This window comes from Nicotiana sylvestris, chromosome 3 (assembly GCF_000393655.2).
Source record: "Nicotiana sylvestris chromosome 3, ASM39365v2, whole genome shotgun sequence".
NCBI classification, from domain to species: Eukaryota; Viridiplantae; Streptophyta; class Magnoliopsida; order Solanales; family Solanaceae; genus Nicotiana; species Nicotiana sylvestris.
This window is the reverse complement of record NC_091059.1, coordinates 90771872-90790136: the sequence shown is the minus strand read 5'-3', so window position 1 is coordinate 90790136 and position 18265 is coordinate 90771872. Positions and strand designations below refer to the sequence as shown.

At 40.5% G+C, this 18265-nt stretch overlaps 1 protein-coding gene across 1 annotated transcript; it reads left to right on the top strand.

The window, feature by feature from the left end:
* The first annotated feature begins 6492 nt into the window (after positions 1-6492).
* On the top strand, positions 6493-7212 carry LOC138887664 (uncharacterized). The gene has a single exon (XM_070169439.1). It carries the CDS (start codon positions 6493-6495, stop codon positions 7210-7212), a length of 720 nt encoding a protein of 239 aa, XP_070025540.1.
* The last annotated feature ends 11053 nt before the right edge of the window (positions 7213-18265 follow it).

Here is an 18265-nt window from a genome sequence, read left to right as displayed (position 1 = left end):
AGCCCTAACTTAGTGCCACTTCTAGTCACCCTGTGCGGGCCACGGTCATTTTTGTGCAGTCCGCGGTGCCCCAGTACGATCTACAGTACCACTTTGTGCAGACCGCACTGTTGAATTTCTGAAAGATAACCCTTGGGCAGTGCGACCGCACTATATTTTGTGTGGTCCGCATTGGCCCAGTGCGGCCGCAGTACCATTTTGTGCGGGCCGCACTGTCAAGATTCAGAGGGTGGGTATTCTGAACCCCACCCCTATGCAGACCGTACTACCATTTTGTGCAGACCACACTGGTCGGCCACACTCTATTTTGTGCGGTCCGCACTGGGCAGCTTCTGAGGACTGTCTGCAACACTTTGATTCTGTTCTGCAATTTGTTCTGCTGCAATTACTTGAACTGCCTTGATTGATACTAACAAATACATTGAATGATGTTTGCAGACAATGGTAAAACAAAGAGGCAAGGGATCAAAACAACCTGGCAGAGGTGAATCCTCCCGGGGTGGAAAACAGAAAATGGTCAAACTCACTCCCCAAGCTAGACAAAACATCAAGAACATGGGGAAGGCCATAAAAGCGGCTGACAGAGCCATTGACATGTCGGGGAGTTAGTACGAGCCCTCTCGGGAGATCTCTTCGGACTCAGTCCCAGAATACATCCCGTATCCGGAGAGGGCCAGACATAGAGACACTCCTCCCTCTTTCCTCGATGCCCAAGCATCAATGGACATTTCTTCTGGGTCGTCTGAGGGCTCAGGTGAAGGTAGTGGGGAATACTCCACCTCTCCCTCAACTTCATTATCGGGGGAGGGTGTAGGAGGAGGTGAGAAGGATATACAGGGAGATGAGGGAGTAGCTGAAGGTGATGAGCCTCAAATGGGAGGCGTTGCTAGAACTAGGAAACCTGAAGCTTGGGAAGATAGATTTGTAAGTAAGGTAGCATACCATAACTTTCGGGAGTGGTGGCCGGTGAGAAAATTGATTATGGAGAGGAGCTTCATAGATAGAGACCTACTACCCCACAACCCCGATGTGCAGAGACAGTTTAGGACTAGAGTGGGCTGGGAGCACTTCTTAGATGCTTGTGTGGACTCCAACGAACACTTGGTCAAGGAGATTTATTGCAATGTAGCCCACATCAAAAAGGGCTCCAAAGTGACCAAGGTTTAGAACCTCAAGGTGTTATTTGATGGAAGTCGATTAATGAATATCTAGGCTTCAATAAGGAGGATGCGACACTATATATGGCGAAGATGGAGATGGGTGAGGAGGTTCGTCCATGGCTAGCACAGTACTTGTCAATCCCAAGTACCGTCCCCGATTGGTTGACTGCTAGGGTCAAAATATTGAGAAGGACCTTGAACTTTGAAGCGAGGGGATGGGGGACTTTTGTTTGCAGCCGGTTGGACCCTACCACTCACGACAACACCCTTCCTCTCCACCAGGCTGTACTGGTTGCTTCGATTATGGTGGGGTACCCCATAGATATGGGGAATGTGATGTCCCAGATTATCACTATTATGGGCGCGGAGCATGATCGGAACTATCCTTTCCCCATTTTCCTCACAATGTACTTTCGGGACCTGAATGTAGACAAAAGGCCCTATGACATCAACGTCAAGGAGACAACCCCATTTTCCTAGTATAGCATGAAGAGGGATGACAACCCCAAGAGCAAGAACTACAAAGTACCAGCTACTGCGCCAACTGGCCAGTCTGAGGAGCCGGTTGAGGTAGTGGCTTCTGCTGGGTATACCTCCACATCTCCAGAAATCCCTCCCGGTCCATCCACATCAGTAGGCCCGGAGATCCGATCTACTCGAGCCCATCCTATTACTGCCCACCGTCTGAGCCAGGCACTTTTGAGTATCAACAACTAGATGCAGACTGCCTCATCCAAGTTGTCCATTTCGACTTCCACTATAGAGGCTCAGTCGTTTCCCCCAGCTCTGCAGGTGCCACAACCGATAGAGGATGCGCTCAAGGAGATAATTGACAACCAGAAGAAGATCCTCGATACTCAGGCTGCGCTCTCAAAGGCAGTCGATTCAAATAACAAGGATCTCAAGGAGCTTGCTAAGGAGCATAAGAGGCTGCGGAAGACACGGGCCTCCAAGGAGTCCATGAAGGTGCTGCAGGCAGATGTTGATAGACTGAAGGCAGACCAGCTGCCTTAGACTTATTGCTTGATGACACAGTGCCAGCAGCTCACCCACAGCCAGAGCAGACACAGAGGCCTCCGAAGAGGAGGAGGATTCCTAGAGCTGATGATGCTATCATCCAGTTGGCGGACCCACCGGAGACTTCCTACAGTCAGCCATAGGATGTACCAATTCCAGAGCCTATCGAAGTCCAGGCCCCGGTCCCAGTAGTAGTAGAGCAGACCACCGAGAACCAGTCTGAGGTTCCCGAGCACACAGAGGACCCAGGGACCACCCATGATCCTATGTAGACAGACACGGCTTAGGGAGTCTTCTATATCCTTTTTCTCTATATTTTTTGTGCTTAGTTAGACTAGTTGGCATTGGGGACAATGCTAGCTTTCATTTGAGGGGGTGGGCCCTACATTTTTTTGGATGACTTATATATTGATATTTTTTATGCTTTCTTGATTTTTCACATTTGGCCTATATATAATTTGATATTTAGTTACTTTTATGGCACATTTTATCTTTCTTTGGGTCTGTATATAAAGTTATATCACATTGTATATATTCATCCCATTCGTTGTATATTCAAATCCCCTCTTGTATTTATTCATTCTATTTTTTGCAAAATGTTTCGTTTTTAGCTTCTTATTCTTATTTATGTTCGTAGCTTTTTATTTTGTTTTGGATGTTTTCAATAAACCTTTGGTTTTTTAATGCCACAGTTCTTTCCAAAGGTGGAGTGTTGTGTGAACCGGGTGGCTCTTCCTAATGATGAATGGCGTGACAACCTTCTTAAGGGTTTGAGTCTGTTTTCTTTTTTCTTTTTAGTAGATTGTAGTTAAGGATATCTCAAGCAAAGCTTCACTTGGGACTAGCATATTTGCCTTTGATCTCATGATCAAAAATAAGTTGTTGTGTTTAGGATGGTGAAAGTCGTGACCTTGAGACTCTTGTGTTGACCAATAATCATCAAGTGGTTTTTTCGGGACCATTGTGTGCTCAAATCGTATCTAAGGTCGTTGTGGTCCCCCGACTCTATGTCTTTAGCAATCCCTTAGCTTGTGTGGTGAGTAATTGAATTTCAAGTCCAAGTCCTGAGCCATTGGTCTAGAACTTGCCCTGAATGTTTGTTGAGGCGAAATCATAAGTGAATTTTGACTTGAGGCATGATTATAGGCTCTTCTTGATCCAAATGATAGTTTGAACAAATCCATGGCCTACCAATGATATGATCCCTAGTTAACCCTTTTGATCCTTAGACTTTCATCTTTCAAGAACCATGATACAAGCCTATACCCGTTCTAAAAGATACCCTCTCTTGGCACCCGATCTTTCCTTTAGTACCTGGAAAAAGTATAAGTTTGGGGGGAGAGACGAGGATGGAAACAAAGTGATAAAAAGGCAAAAAAAAAAACGAAGAAAAGAAAAGGCAATGAAAAAGAAAGAAAAGCAAAAGACAAAAAGAAAGATCAATGTGAAAAGGAATGAAGAGGGATTCAAGAAAATCAAAGAATGAAAGGTGTGGAAAAATTGAAAAAGGAGAAAAGGTTTGAAAAGCATAAGAAAGGGTGACAATGTGTCTCTCTAACCCCTTATAAAAAAGTGAAATTACTCAAAGAGTCAAGATAATGTTTGCCAAATGAATCAAAAGAAGTGCTTAAGGGAAGATGGAACCCACTTAGACCAAAACCTTTCCTACCCTGAACCAAAAGCCTTCACAATGACTCCACAAAAGCCCTATATGATCTTGAGTTGAATGAAGCTTACATTAGTGGATACTCACATAAGGGGCAAGCATATGGTACTTAGAGCCGGACTTGTGACTTTTTCTTGAGAGATATGAGCGAATTTCCATTAACCTCGATTTGTATGCCAATATGCTAAAAAGGTGAGGTTTGCTTAAGGAGAGTTGAGGATGTGTGAGTTTGAGTTCCACAATAACCAAAGTAATTGAGAGAGTTCTTTGATGTGTTGAGTCAACTCTTGATGCTCTTGTGTCACACTTGATCCATGGTATTTCAAATGTTAAATGTTGTTAATGATTCATTTGTATTGAGAGTAATTGTTAGTCACAATTGATGCTAGTTGAGGTTGCTTTAGGACAACTGAAAATTTCTTGGATTTTCCCTTAAGGGGTGGGTCTTATTTTGTTTGATTGAGGACAAGGAAAAGCTTAAGTTTGGGGGAATTGATAACTAGGGATTTTGACGCATTTTATGCTCCTTCTTGCTTGCGCTTTGATTATAAATTCATAAAAAATAGTCCCAAAAGGCTCATAAGTTGTGCTTGATTGCAGATTTGATCAACAAAGTGACAAGATGTCAAAGATCAGCTCAAAAGGAGTGAAACTTACACAAGTACCAAAGACAAGACAAGATAAACTCAGGAAAACCAGGCCTAGTGCGGCTGTACTACACTTTGTGCGGTCCGCACTAGAGAGGTTCAGAGACTCAGCATTTAAGGCATTGAAGCAATGCGGCCGCACTACACTTTGTGCGATCCGTGGTGGGCCTCTGTGGCTGCACTCCCATTCTGTGCGGTCAGTAGAGACAAGGTTTAGAGAGATGCCAAGTTTAGAGGTTTAAGCCTGTGCGATCCGCGGTCGAGTTTGTGCGGACCGCGCTAGAAGCCTCCGCGGCTGCAGTCCATTTTGTGCGGTCCGCAGAGCCTGGGTTAGAGAGTCAATATTGCAAGTTCAAGAGCCTAGTGCGGCCGCACACCATTTTGTTCGGTCCGCACTAACCCCGCAGGGGCAATTTTGTCTAGTTTAGTATAAATAAAACCTTTTTCCATTTTTAAGGCATCAGATATTGTCAGACATTAGCTGCGCTCGTGAGAAGACTTTTCTTAGCCATTTTGGGCATTTTTACTTAGTTTTTATCATTGAATCATTGTATTTACCTTAGCAATTAATTAATATGTCTTTATATTCATCTATTTCTTTGTTTTTCTCTTCAAGCATGAGTAGCTAGACCCATTAGCTAGGGTTGTGGCTCAACCCTAGTATGGGTAATTGATGGGTGTTGTGATTTAAGGTTAGATTGACTATGGTTGTTTGTTGTTTGGGTCAATTTCATGGTTTAATCGATGAATTAGTGGTTGCAAACACTAGTTTGTGCTAGGTTGACTTGGGTTCTTCTTGAGAAAGAGAGCCTAAGCCTCCGAAATTGACCCAACAAGGAATTGGGATGGACTCAAGAGAATTAACAGTCCCAATTAACGAGATAAACCTTGAGAGAATAATACTCGACTTGAACCCCAGTTGCTTGAGCAAATTTGCCTACTCTATTGGTCTTGAGAAAGTCAATTGGGCAAAATCACTCTCTCTACCGAGACGTGTGAGAGTGGGTAAAATTGTGCAATGGTTATAGCATATTCCCCAATCATGTCAATTGTGCCTTAGGTTCAATTACCCGTCAATTGGCCACCTAGGAGGATGCCACTACCCTAGTGCCTTTTAAACTATTAGATACAACATGTAGCAATTTACTCGTAGTTTAGTAGCAATTATAATTTGTAGTTTGAAATAGTAGAATATAAAGAAAACCCAAAAATGATTAGAAGTGATATTTGGAACATATATGCAATTCCAACCTAAATAGATACTCGACTCCATTCCTAGCTCTCTGTGGAAATCGATCCCGACCCACAAATCGGGTAAAAACTATTGCGACCCTCTCTTCCTACTTTTTAGTAGTGTGGAGTAGGATACGATCAGTAGACCCTTATTACTCTACCTTTTAGTGTTATATGGAGCTTTCGGCTGTGTTCTGGGGCAGCACGATGAAACAAGGAGGAAGGAGCAAGCCATTTATTATCTTAGTAAGAAGTTCACCCCGTACGAGGCCCGGTATTCTCTATTGGAACGCACCTGTTGTGTTTTGACTTGGGTAGCTCGGAAGTTGAGACATTACTTCTGCGCCTATACTACATATCTCATATCAAGAATGGATCCCTTGAAGTACATCTTTCAGAAGCTCATGCCCACCGACAAATTAGCCAAGTGACAAATCCTGTTGAGTGAGTTCGACATTGTTTACGCAACTCAGAAAGTGGTCAAGGGACAGGCACAGGTAGACCACCTTGCTGAAAACCCTGTGGATGGAGGATACGAACCCCTGAAAATGTATTTTCCTGATGAAGAGGTAAAATTCATAGGAGAGGACATTGCGGATTCCTATGACAGTTGGAAAATGTTCTTCGATAGAGCAAAAACTACAAAGGAGTTGGCATAGGAGCAGTCCTAATATCAGAAACCAGTCAGCATTATCCGGTGTCTGCCAAACTCAGGTTCCCCTGCACCAACAATATGGCCGAGTATGAAGCCTGCATCTTAGGAATCAAAATGGCCATTGACATGAACGTTCAAGAGCTGCTAGTGATTGGAGATTCAGACTTGCTTATACATCAGGCACGGGGAGAATGGACGACCAAGAACTCCAAGATACTCCCGTATCTGCATCATGTACATGAATTGAGAAAGAGGTTCACGAAGATGGAATTCCAGCCTGTTCCTAGAATCCAGAATGAGTTTTCCGATGCATTGGCTACCCTATCATCTATGATACAGTATCCTGACAAGAGTTTCATTGATCCCATTTCCGTGAAAATCCATAATCAACTAGCTTACTGTGCCCATGCTGAAGAGGAAGCAGACGAAAAGCCTTGGTTTCATGATATCAAGGAATATTTGGCAAAGGGAGAGTACCTGGAGCTTGCAAATCCTACTCAGAAATGCATATTTCGGAGATTGTCCAACAACTTCTTTCACAGCGGAGGAATCCTGTATAGGAGGACTCCCGATTTAGGATTCTTACGATGTGTCAGCGCAAAGGAAGCATCCAGGATGCTAGAGGATATTCATGCTGGGACCTGCGGTCCATATATGAACAGTTTTGTCTTAGAAAAGAAGATACTCCGGGCTGGTTACTTTTGGGTGACTATGGAAACGGACTGCATCCAGTATGTCCAAAAATGTCACCGCTGTGAGATACATGCAGGCATTATAAAGGTACCTCCAAGCGAGCTTAACACAACAAGCTCACTGTGTCCGTTCGCCGCCTAGGGAATGGATGTTATTGGACCAATCGAGCATGCCGCTTCCAATGGACACAGGTTTATCCTAGTAGCAATCGACTATTTCACCAAATGGATCGAAGCAGCATCTTAAAAAGTAATGACTAAGAAAGTCGTGGCAGATTTTGTTCGCGACTACATTGTTTATTGATTCGAAATTCTAGAGTCAATCATTACTGATAATGGCTCCAACCTCAACAGCGACTTGATTAAAGCTATGTTCGAAACTTTCAAGATCAGAGGCAAGAATTCTGCAGCCTACAAGCCTTAGATGAATGGAGCTGTAGAAGCTGCCAATAAGAATATCAAGAAGATATTGAAGAAAATGATAAAGAATCATAGATAGTGGCACACGAAGTTATCATTTGCTCTTCTGGGGGTATCGTACCACAGTCCGCACATCAACCAAGGCAACCCCCTATATATTAGTTTACGTTATAGAGGTTGTCATTCCCGCCGAGGTGGAAATTCCTTCCCTAAGGATCATACAAGAAGCTAAGCTCGACGACGCAGAGTGGGTAAAAAGTCGTTATGAGCAACTAGACCTTATAGATGGAAAGAGAATGATTGCAGTCTGCCATGGTCAACTCTGTTAGAACACAATGTCAAGAGCCTTCAACAAAAGACTCAAGTCAAGATAGTTCGCACCGGATCAGCTGGTGTTAAAGAAAATTTTCCCGCATCAAGATGAAGCCAAAGGGAAGTTCTCTCCCAACTGGCAGGGTCCATACATGGTTCACCGAGTTTTGACAGGAGGAGCCCCTCATACTTGCAGAAATGGACGGAGAAGTCTGGCCAAAGCCGATCAATTCAGATGCGGTCAAGCATTACTATGTGTAGTCTTTATGCTTTCCTTATATGATGTAAATTGAACTACGCCTGACCTGATTCCCGTTTAAGAGGGGATTTGTAGGCAGCCCTATAGGTTCGGTCACAATTCAATAAAAATTTCATTTCCCCCCGCAATTGGAAACTAGGGCAGAATTTTGAGGAGGATCCTAAAATTCCGAAGTAATTTCAGCCAATTGCCGCATGAGTAGTAGTCGGAAACGTCGACCCATCAAACTGGGGAAGAAATTTGAGGAGGACCCTCAAAATTCCGTAATAGGAGAGGTTGCAATGTCCTGAACTATGTCACAGTCGTTGGTTAATCTAAAAGTTATTTTTAATTTATGTCATACTTTTACCAAAATCATGTATGTTTATTATTGAAACTGCTTGTTTAGCAACGCTACCCCAATAATACAGACGGTATCACCAGATTAAAGCCGAACGAGTCAAGAAAAAGCCAACGGGGATACGAACTAACCTCCCTCCTTACAAAACTCACATTTTTTCTTTGAATGCATGCACTAGGATTGTGAAAACATTAAACATACTGTACGCCCATAGGACCAATATTTTTCAAGAATACGATTCTCAGAACCGTTGCACTTGCCAACATTTGCTATCAGCACACACCAGTGATGTTTTGTATGTCACAATGCTCCGAGTAATCACAATGCTGCAATCTGCTATCAGCTAAGAAAACTCTACTATCATTTGTTATCATATTTCTTTCATAAGGCTACCATTCTACCTCTCGAGACTAAACGCTGTCTCCATCTGCATATGCATTGCATAAGGCTACTATTCTGCCTTCCGACTTGCATAAGGCTACCATTCTGACTTCCGAGACTAAACGCTGTCTCCATCTGCATTTGCATTGCATAAGGCTACCATTCTGCCTTTCGAGACTAAACGCTGTCTCCATCTACATTTGTATTGCTTAAGGCTACTATTCTACCTTCCGACTTGCATAAGGCTACCATTCTACCTTCCGAGACTAAACGCTGTCTCCATTTGCATTTTCATTGCATAAGGATACTATTCTGCCTTCCAATCTGCAAAAGGCTGCCATTCTGCCTTCAAAGGTTAAGCTCTACATCCACCTGCATCTGCATTGCATAAGGCTACTATTCTGCCTTCCAATCTGCATAAGGCTACCATTCCGCCTTCCGAGGTTAATCTCTACCTCCATAGGCATCTGTATTGCATAAGACTACTATTCTTCCTTCCAATATGCATAAGGCTACCGTTCTTCCTTCCGAGGTTAAGCTCTACCTACACCTACATCTGCATTGCATAAGGCTACTATTCTGCCTTCCAATCTGCATAAGGCTATCATTCTGCCTTCCGAGGCTAAGCTCTGCCTCCAATTTTCTTCGAAACTAAGCGCTATCCCAAATTCTATTTATCTCGCTCCTCTTACGGTCTAAGCTCTGCTATTCAATTAGCATGACTAGGCTCTGTCTTGTTCGCATCATACTATTGCATCCTTCATGGGCTGAAATATCACCAACTCATCCAAAGGCGTCATCGTTCGGAGGCACCATCTTCATAGCCCGAGAACACCATGTCATGGCCTGAGGATCTCTTTCAATCTTTTGCATATTATTATTCAAAGGCGTCATTGTTCGGAGGCACCATCATCATAGCCTGAGAACATCATTTCATGGCCTGCACATCAAACAACCCATGTCCCATGACATCATGGTATGAGGACGCCATTCCTAACCGTCCAAAGACAACATTCATGGTCCGACGGGAATTTACATCATGTTTAATTTTATGCACAGTATACGCTTGTATCGCTTCTATTTGTAAGTAAGCCAATGAGCAACGGCTATCCCAGCAGGAGCGATCCCGCTCCAGTTCCCTCAGCCATATTAAACCTAACTTTTCCCGTAAACCATTCACTCACCCAGCCCTAGATATTGCATCCATTCTTGAAACTTCATCGGTATACTCCGGCGATGGATCCTGAACTACATACGGCCTGATTCCTGTAAAATCAGGGATATGTAGGCAACTCAGAAACCAGGGTGCGGCCTAAACCTTTTCAAACTGTTTCGCTCAGTCAAAATTGGCCATCATATCTTTACCTGATAACTCTTTCATCCTTCCCGGGTAAAGAGTGGTAGCTGTTGATACCCAATTTTTCCACAAACTATTTTTAAATTATACCTTCAAAATCATGCATTAATAACAATTGGTATTTTTCTGTAATTTTCCTATATTTTTATTAATTTATCTAGCGTTTTATTCCCAACGAATTATTACAAAATGGCATTACAAATGATTTCAAAAGCATCTCTTGATTGAATTTATTATTTGTGGTCCTATTTGAATCAAATTCTTTCATAATTGGCCAAATTGGCATCTTTTGGCTATAATTGCAATAACTTTGCAATTATAGCCCAATGATATGATTTCATACTATTTTTTGACCGAAAATTAATCATTTGTATTTTTAAATACTAAGTAATCGTTTTTAACTATTTTCTATGCATAAAATTCATTTTTTATAATTATTAGCCAATTTATAAATTATTTTATTCAATTTAATGGGGGTATTTAATAACTAGCCATTTTTAAATTTAAATTCTAGCCTAATTAACCCAGACCCCTAACCCAATAAACTAGCCCAGTTATCCAACCCAAACTTAAAATGTTACCCGGCTTAACCCTTGTTCGATATGAGCCGTTGATTAATTTAAATCAACGGCCCAGATTAATACTTACCATATTAACCCCTAAACGACTACCCCTCTTCTCATTTTCCCCCGTCTCACTTCTCACCCGTCTCTCGGAATCCTCTCAACTTTCTCTAGAACCTTCATCTCCTAAGCTCTATCTCTCCCCTCTCTGGCCATCTCCTCGCCGGAAACCATGAAGTTTCCACCTCTCATCGACCTTATGGATCCGTCTTTCACACCTGTGTCCCCGTTGGAGGCTCTCAGGTGACCCTAAGGTGGTCCACTCCCATCTCCGGTCTCATGCCATGTTTTACGGCCACCTATGGCCGTTCGAGTAAGATCTCTACATTTTCCGGCCAAAGGCCGATGATATTTTAAGCTCTCTTCTCCTCCTTTGGGTTTTCTCACCTATTTTCCTCAAAAGATTTCTCTGATTTCAAACGATTTCCTCATTTTCCAGACTAGTGTTTTAAAACCCTTTTGCAAAAATGATTTCTTTCTGATTTTTAGCAATTACTTTGTGATTTTTATCATGTTTAAACATCACTTGAGTCTTTCCTTTTGCTTGATTCATTTTTGTTAAGAAACCCTAATACTTCTGGGTTCGATTTGAAGTTTGATTCTGTTTACGATGTTTTTGCATGTCTCTCATGAACATTCTAGGTTTCATGTATGTTCTCTATGCTCTTGTGCTTCCTGCTCTAATTTGTTCTTAGGGTTTCTCTGATTTTGTTCAAACCATGTTATTTATCATTTAATAGGTCCTACTATTTGTTTTATTAATAATTTATATTGATTTTTGCGACCTGCGATATCTTCCCTGAATCTGTGATTTTGTGTATTTTCCTTGTTATTCTATACTGATTTTTCGAATTGCTTCCTTATTTTTGTGAAACTTTCCTTAGTTAGTGCTGATTCCCTGTGATTTTCAATCTCATTCGTGATTCTTGGAACTAACTTTCAGAATTAAAATTGTACTCTACCTTATTTATGTGCACAAATATGCTGTTAGATATTTAACGTGTACTTTCCTTACTTGAAAATATTCTGTACTTAGTCCTTATTACATGCTACATGCTTTTACTACTCATATTATGGTAAAATCAGTCTTATAAGTAATTCTTTTCCTTATTTAATACAACTTTTACCCGTTTGAACTATGACTCCCTAATTGAAAGGAGTCCGGGTCTTTAATTGATTCTGATTTGTATTATTTCTATAATTGTGGTAAGTCAATACTTATTACCTTATTTTTCTGCCTGTTCTCAAACTATAAATACTCTACCCTCTCCTTAGCATAACAGATGAACAATTCCTCTGTTCTGAACTCTTTCTTCACACACACATACTCTCCTGTTTCTCCTACTGTGTACTTGATACTCAGTCAGCTGCAAGCAAAACTAAGTGATTACATTGCTCTACTGCTCTATTGTTCTACTACTCTACTACTCTACACACTACTGCTCTACTTCCCTTCATTGTACTGCTCTTCACCCCTCACTTATTCTCTCATTTTTATTGGTATGTTTTTAGTTTAACTTACAGCATCCAAAACAATTTGTCTCTATTTGTATTGCACTTCCTTTTGTTTCTCTTATGCTTCTATTTGTGCTTCTGTTGTCTCCCTTGCAATTAGCATGCCTATTTTGCCATGTGATTACCCCTTCCCTGTAATTTAGCATGTGTACTGCTTTCTTACATTTTCTACTACTATTCTGCCCTACCTCCTAACCCCCAATACATTATAAGCATGTGTTCATGACACCTAGTTACTATGTAATCATGAACCCTTCCCCCTAAACCTAATGTGTAACTTAGTTTAGCACCCCTTAATCTAATGCTGTTAAGCTCCTGGCATGAACACTTTGTGATAGATTATTGTTGTGACCCTTTAAGTTCTGTAGTACTTATATGGTGTTAACCTTTGTGCAAATATGCTTTCACACATGAACTACTTGTCCTCAATTCCTCCTTTCCCTGTTTGTGTTTGAACTATGTATGTTGATTTGGTTTTGAGTTGCTGATTGTCCTGTTTCTTTTCGTCTTAAAACTGATTTTCACTAAGGCAAACTCTTCTATTGCTTTCCAAAACTTATTTCAAACTAATCATTGTCAAAATTGTTTCCAACTCAATTCTTTTAAATCTATGTCAAGAACTCTCACATATACTCTTAGACCACTAAGTTCTGCCCCTTTTGTGTGAGCATTGCCTTGGGACCCTTGAGCTCCCTCTGAACTTTGACACACAAAAGCTGGCCTTTCCACGCTGCACTTACTCTATCTTGGCTATGAAATCTGGGTGTGAACACTGCCTGGGATCCCTTGAGGTCCTTAGGGAACTCTGACACACCCAGTTATGAGAAAGGCTATGGAACAATTTTGACATTTGAAGTGATTTATTACATAACTTAGAGAGGAAGTCCTAATCAGGTGTTGGAAATCTGGGCCTGTTTTTAGGCTCTCTATATTGTAACTTTATTTTTTCTTATGTAATTCACTTTCAATATTGGTCTGTAATAATCTATTGTAAATAAGTATTGGGGGCTGGCTAGTGAAAAAGGGAGGGTAGTTATATATGCTATCAACATCAATGGGTAGAAACCATGTCTTAGGTTTATATTTCCTATATGTGCATTAGAATCCATGTGTAAGATCAACCCATTCAGAGCATGTCATGCATTAGATACCATGTTCTTAGGTTTACTGTTTCAGCATCTTATTTGGTATCACTTTACCACTTAGAAATCCTGCTTTAGGCTAAATAACTACATTAACATAAAACTGTTGCTTCTGCACGTTTTGAAGTCGTGTTGTAATTCTTTGGGCATTTAGAAATCACGCTTTAGGAAATATGCAATCATTCGGTATTTTTCATATGTGCATGTTAGATACCCTGTTTTAGGATCTTGTTCATACTCGCTCAGTCACACCTAGTTAAACTACTGATGTATGAAAAAGGGACATAAAATAGTCTCATGTTTGATTATCCCGTTTAAGTAAAACTGGTCACAATCCCTGCATGTCTTTGCAATGTTTAGAACATCATGCTTTAGGTAAAATAACTTCCAAACTATTTTAATAATTCTGGTATTTACTGCACATTATTTTACGCTTAGGCAAGTCTTAGGTAATCAACTTCAAATAAAATCAGAACCGTCTTTGTGATTATTGTTTGACTGTCAACATGTTAAAATTAGTAGGCAAGCCTGAATAGGACTTCTCATTTGAGTTATGTCATAAATCTGCCTCTGTTATGTTTTTGAAATCACATAGATACCATACTTTATATTCTGAGTTCAAATATGGACCTTATCTGTGTATGAGTCGTGCTGTCTATGTGCATTTCTTGTGGAGGTATATCTGAGCCTTCTAGTTGTTTCCCCCCCTAAATACAGTTTTATGTGTTCTTATTTGTCGCCTAGTATTTTTCCTTTAAACCTGAGGTTCTTCCTCGAACCTCCCTCATAGGATAGAAATCCTAAACTCCTATAGGATAATAGGAAAGGGCGAGTAACAGCATGCAATAGGGTTTGAGACCAACCCTCGCTTTAATTACCTTCACGGGGCGGGAAAGGGTAGATATGGATATGATAACCGGTGCATTAATACCACGTGTAGCCCCTCTTTGAGGAGTGTCATACCGAGTATTGCATTGATGTGATCCATATTATAAACAAACCTAGGATACCCCCTTTACGTTCCCAAATATGCTTAGATTGTAATTCATTTCAAATCTTGCTTGTCATTAACTGCTTTCCAAACATCTGTGTACTTAAACTGAAATCCCCTACTATTTGAGCCATACTTGTTTATTTGCTACTTGTACAAATTCATAAAAACTGTTTGGCCGGGAACCACACTAGTGGATCCTGAGGGGTGCCTAACACCTTTCCCTTAGGATAATTTCAAGCCCTTACCCTGTCTCTGGTTACCAAACGTAGTTATAAATGAACCCTATAGGTGCCCTAACGCACCTTAAAATCGTTAGGTGGCGACTCTTCAAAAATGCAAACCCCCTTTCCAAAAGGAGAGAGTTGTCCCAACCAAAAATATCATAAACCCGATTTCGTGAGAAAAAGGGGGAGCGACACCGACTACGGTCCAAATTCTAAAGCTTAAACTCTCATTTAGGGAATAAGTGTCCCAAAACACTTCGAAATCCAAAACGAACCTTCCCGACAACTTACAATAGCAGAAACAAACACGGGGAATGTAGTTAATAGGGGATTGGGGCATAAATTCTTAAAACCACCGGCCGGGTACATCCTCCCACTCTTAAACATTCATTCGTCCTCGAACGAGCATAGAGACATACTTGAAATAGCGAAAAGATGAGGGTAACAGCTGCGCATATCTTGCTCGATCTCTCAAGTCGCCTCCTCGACCAGCTGACCCCGCCACTGAACCTTCACTGATGCAATGTTCTTTGATCTCAGCTTCGGAACCTGCTTGTCCAATATCGCCACCAGCTCCTCAACATAAGATATATCCTTGTCCAACTGGATTGAACTAAAATCCAACACATGCTACGGATCACCGTGCTACCTCCGGAGCATTGAAACATGAAATACCGGATGAACTCCTTCCAAGATGGGAGGTAAGGCAAGATCATAAGCAACCTCCCCAACACATCTTAATATCCCAAAAGGACCAATAAACCTCGGACTCAACTTCCCTTTCTTCCCAAATCTTATAACGCCCTTCATAGGCGAAACCCAAAGCAAGACCCGCTCTTCAACCATATAGGAAACAACACGAACCTTCCGGCCCACGTAACTCTTCTGTCTGGACTGGGCTGTATGGTGTCTATCCTGAATCACCTTAACCTTCTCCAAAGCATCCTTAACTAGGTCTATGCCCAATAATCTAGCCACACTCGGCTCAAACAAACCCAAATGAATGGAATACCGCGAACTATGAGCCTCCTCTAAAATCATCTCCCGAAGCCCATCAACATTGGGTACACATACCCAACCCTGCATCATCAATACCCCATCATCACCAATAGTCACATCTCTGACATTACCATGCAGAACCTTGTCCTTGAGGATAAGCAAATAAGGGTCATCATACTGACGCTTGTAGACATGTGATTTTTGGCCCTCCCCGAAATTTCACCCATTTTAGCATGTAAATATTTAGTTTAGGCCTAATATCGCTATTTCAGCTAATTTTGACTCTTTTACTTTATTTCGTCACAAAAAATATAAATTACAAGAAATATTTTAGTTTACGTAACTTTCGTAAATTTAAATAAAATATATACAAAAATAGTACCTTATCTTTATTTTTATATAATCTTGAAAACACAAAAAAATAGTTCTATGTTTTATAGTTTAGTTCAATTAATTAAAATTAGTTTTATATTTTTATATTATAATTGTACATAATTTTAGAAGGAGGAATTAGTTTTAGGTTGGTTTATCCCGTCTTTATAAATCTTTTAGTCCATTTTTCTAGTATTGGCCCAATTTCCTTGCTCATAATTTCTAGGCCCATACCCCTAACCTAATCCTTGCCCCTATATAATAGTACCTAACACCTAAATATAGGGACACAAAAAAACGCCTAAAAACCTAGAGTATCAGCCGTTTTCCATCAAGGCTAAAGTTTTCTTCTTCATTTTGAAAACAAAACCAAGAACCAAAAGAACTTCTTAGACTTCTAAAGAACGGTAACCATTAGCTTGAAATCTCAAAAATTTCCTACACCAAATAAAAAGGTAAAGGCAGCGATCTCCCTTTGTTGGAGAAAGGATCTTTGATCCTAATTTCAAAAACAAAAAACGGCAACTAGCTTTTGGGATTTGGAAAACAACTCAACAATTTTGGATTCTTACACAAGAAAGAGGAGCCGCCGGCTGTCTTCAACAAAAGAAACGCCCTCCATTTCTTGTCCGGCAAGCTCGTTCTTTGGACAAAGTAGAAAAATTATCTTCTTATTTTCGGTTTTAATTTTCTTGTATAAAATTATCAAAAATAAAATTTTGTTCATTCTTACCAAAAAAATGGAGTTTGGTACTTTGGTTGAAGTTTTTTGTCGGATTTTCAAGGTCGTAGTTGGGTCCGGCTCGTCGGTCTCCGTGTTTTGACCTGGTTTCCTTCCCAGCAGTAAGTCTGTGTAATTGTCGCAACTCAATTAATTGGAAAGCTCTAACTGAGGTTCAATTCTTCAATCCTCTGCTCATTTTATTCTAGCTTAATGTTAATTGTTGGTTTGATGATATCTGAAGATGAAGTATGAAGTTAATTTCCTTTTCTTTCCATATATGGAAGTTTTAAGTTTCAAATTGTCTGATAGGTAGACCATGAAAGCATATATGGAAAAATTCATTAAAGCATTAGAGAAAAGTTTTTCTTTGTTTAGGCCACATTTTTGTCGCTTGAATAATTGGATGTCTTAGGCCCTGTTTTCATACATTATTCGTGATACTTTCCGCTGAGCCTAAGTCTATTGTGTTAAAGGTTATGCACTATCTTGGTAATCTGAAATAGAGCTCGTGAATGCCTTTTATGTTGGTTGTGTGCTTGTGTTTGTAAAGTAATTCTCCTGGTAGTAAATTTTAAAGTTTGGTTTCACTTGTTTGATTATTTAAAAGCTACTCCAAGATCAGCCATGCTTCATGATCACTTAAAAGTCGGAGTTTGCTACATTGCTAATTAATTTTGACTATATGTTTAGGACCTTTAGGGCGTAGGAGTGCGATTTTGAACGATTTCACTTTCTATAAACCGAGTCATCTTATTTAATGAACATTTTGCACAATTTAGATGTACCATTGGCCTTGTCATGTAAACTAAACACTACCCTCTTTCTACAATAATTTCCATAAGCCCATGGCCCTCACAAAACTAGTTAGCCCTTAAAATTAGAATCGAGGTGTGTCGTGCCAAATAAAACCTTAAATTACATGGCCCTCGTTTAATTAATCTTATTTATCCTTAAAAATCGAGGCGCGCCATTTAGTTGAATTTTCCATGGCCCTCGCAAAGTTGAAAATGTGTAGTTGCTTTGGGCGCGCTATTTAAAATTACCTTCCTAAACTCGGGTGTGCATTTCATGTGACCCAACTCCAATTCTCAACAATGTTAAATAAAATATGTCGTGGACCGCGGGTGCATTTCATGTGGCATGGTTCAAGGTGTGTTTTAAATAACGTTGAATCTTCCTAAAATTAATTAAAAGCGGTTTAAAGTTAAAATGCACATAGGTTTAAAAGCGTACTAAAATCAGATAATAGGCCAATGTAACAGTTGAGCGGCCGTGCCAGAACCACGGAACCCGGGAATGCCTAATACCTTCTCCCGGGTTAACAGAATTCCTTACCCGGATTTCTGGTTCGCGGACTGTATAATAGAGTCAATATTTTCCTCTATTCGGGATTTAAACCGGTGACTTGGGACACCATAAATTATCCCAAGTGGTGACTATGAATTTAATAAATAAATAATCCCATTTCGATTGTCACTTTAAGTTGGAAAAAACTCCCTTATATACCCCTTCTCGGGGTGTAGTGAAAAAGGA

What these genes read in the sequence shown, in the direction of transcription:
- LOC138887664 (XM_070169439.1), top strand. Translation starts at nt 6,493, where the DNA reads ATGGCCATTGACATGAACGTTCAAGAGCTGCTAGTGATTGGAGATTCA.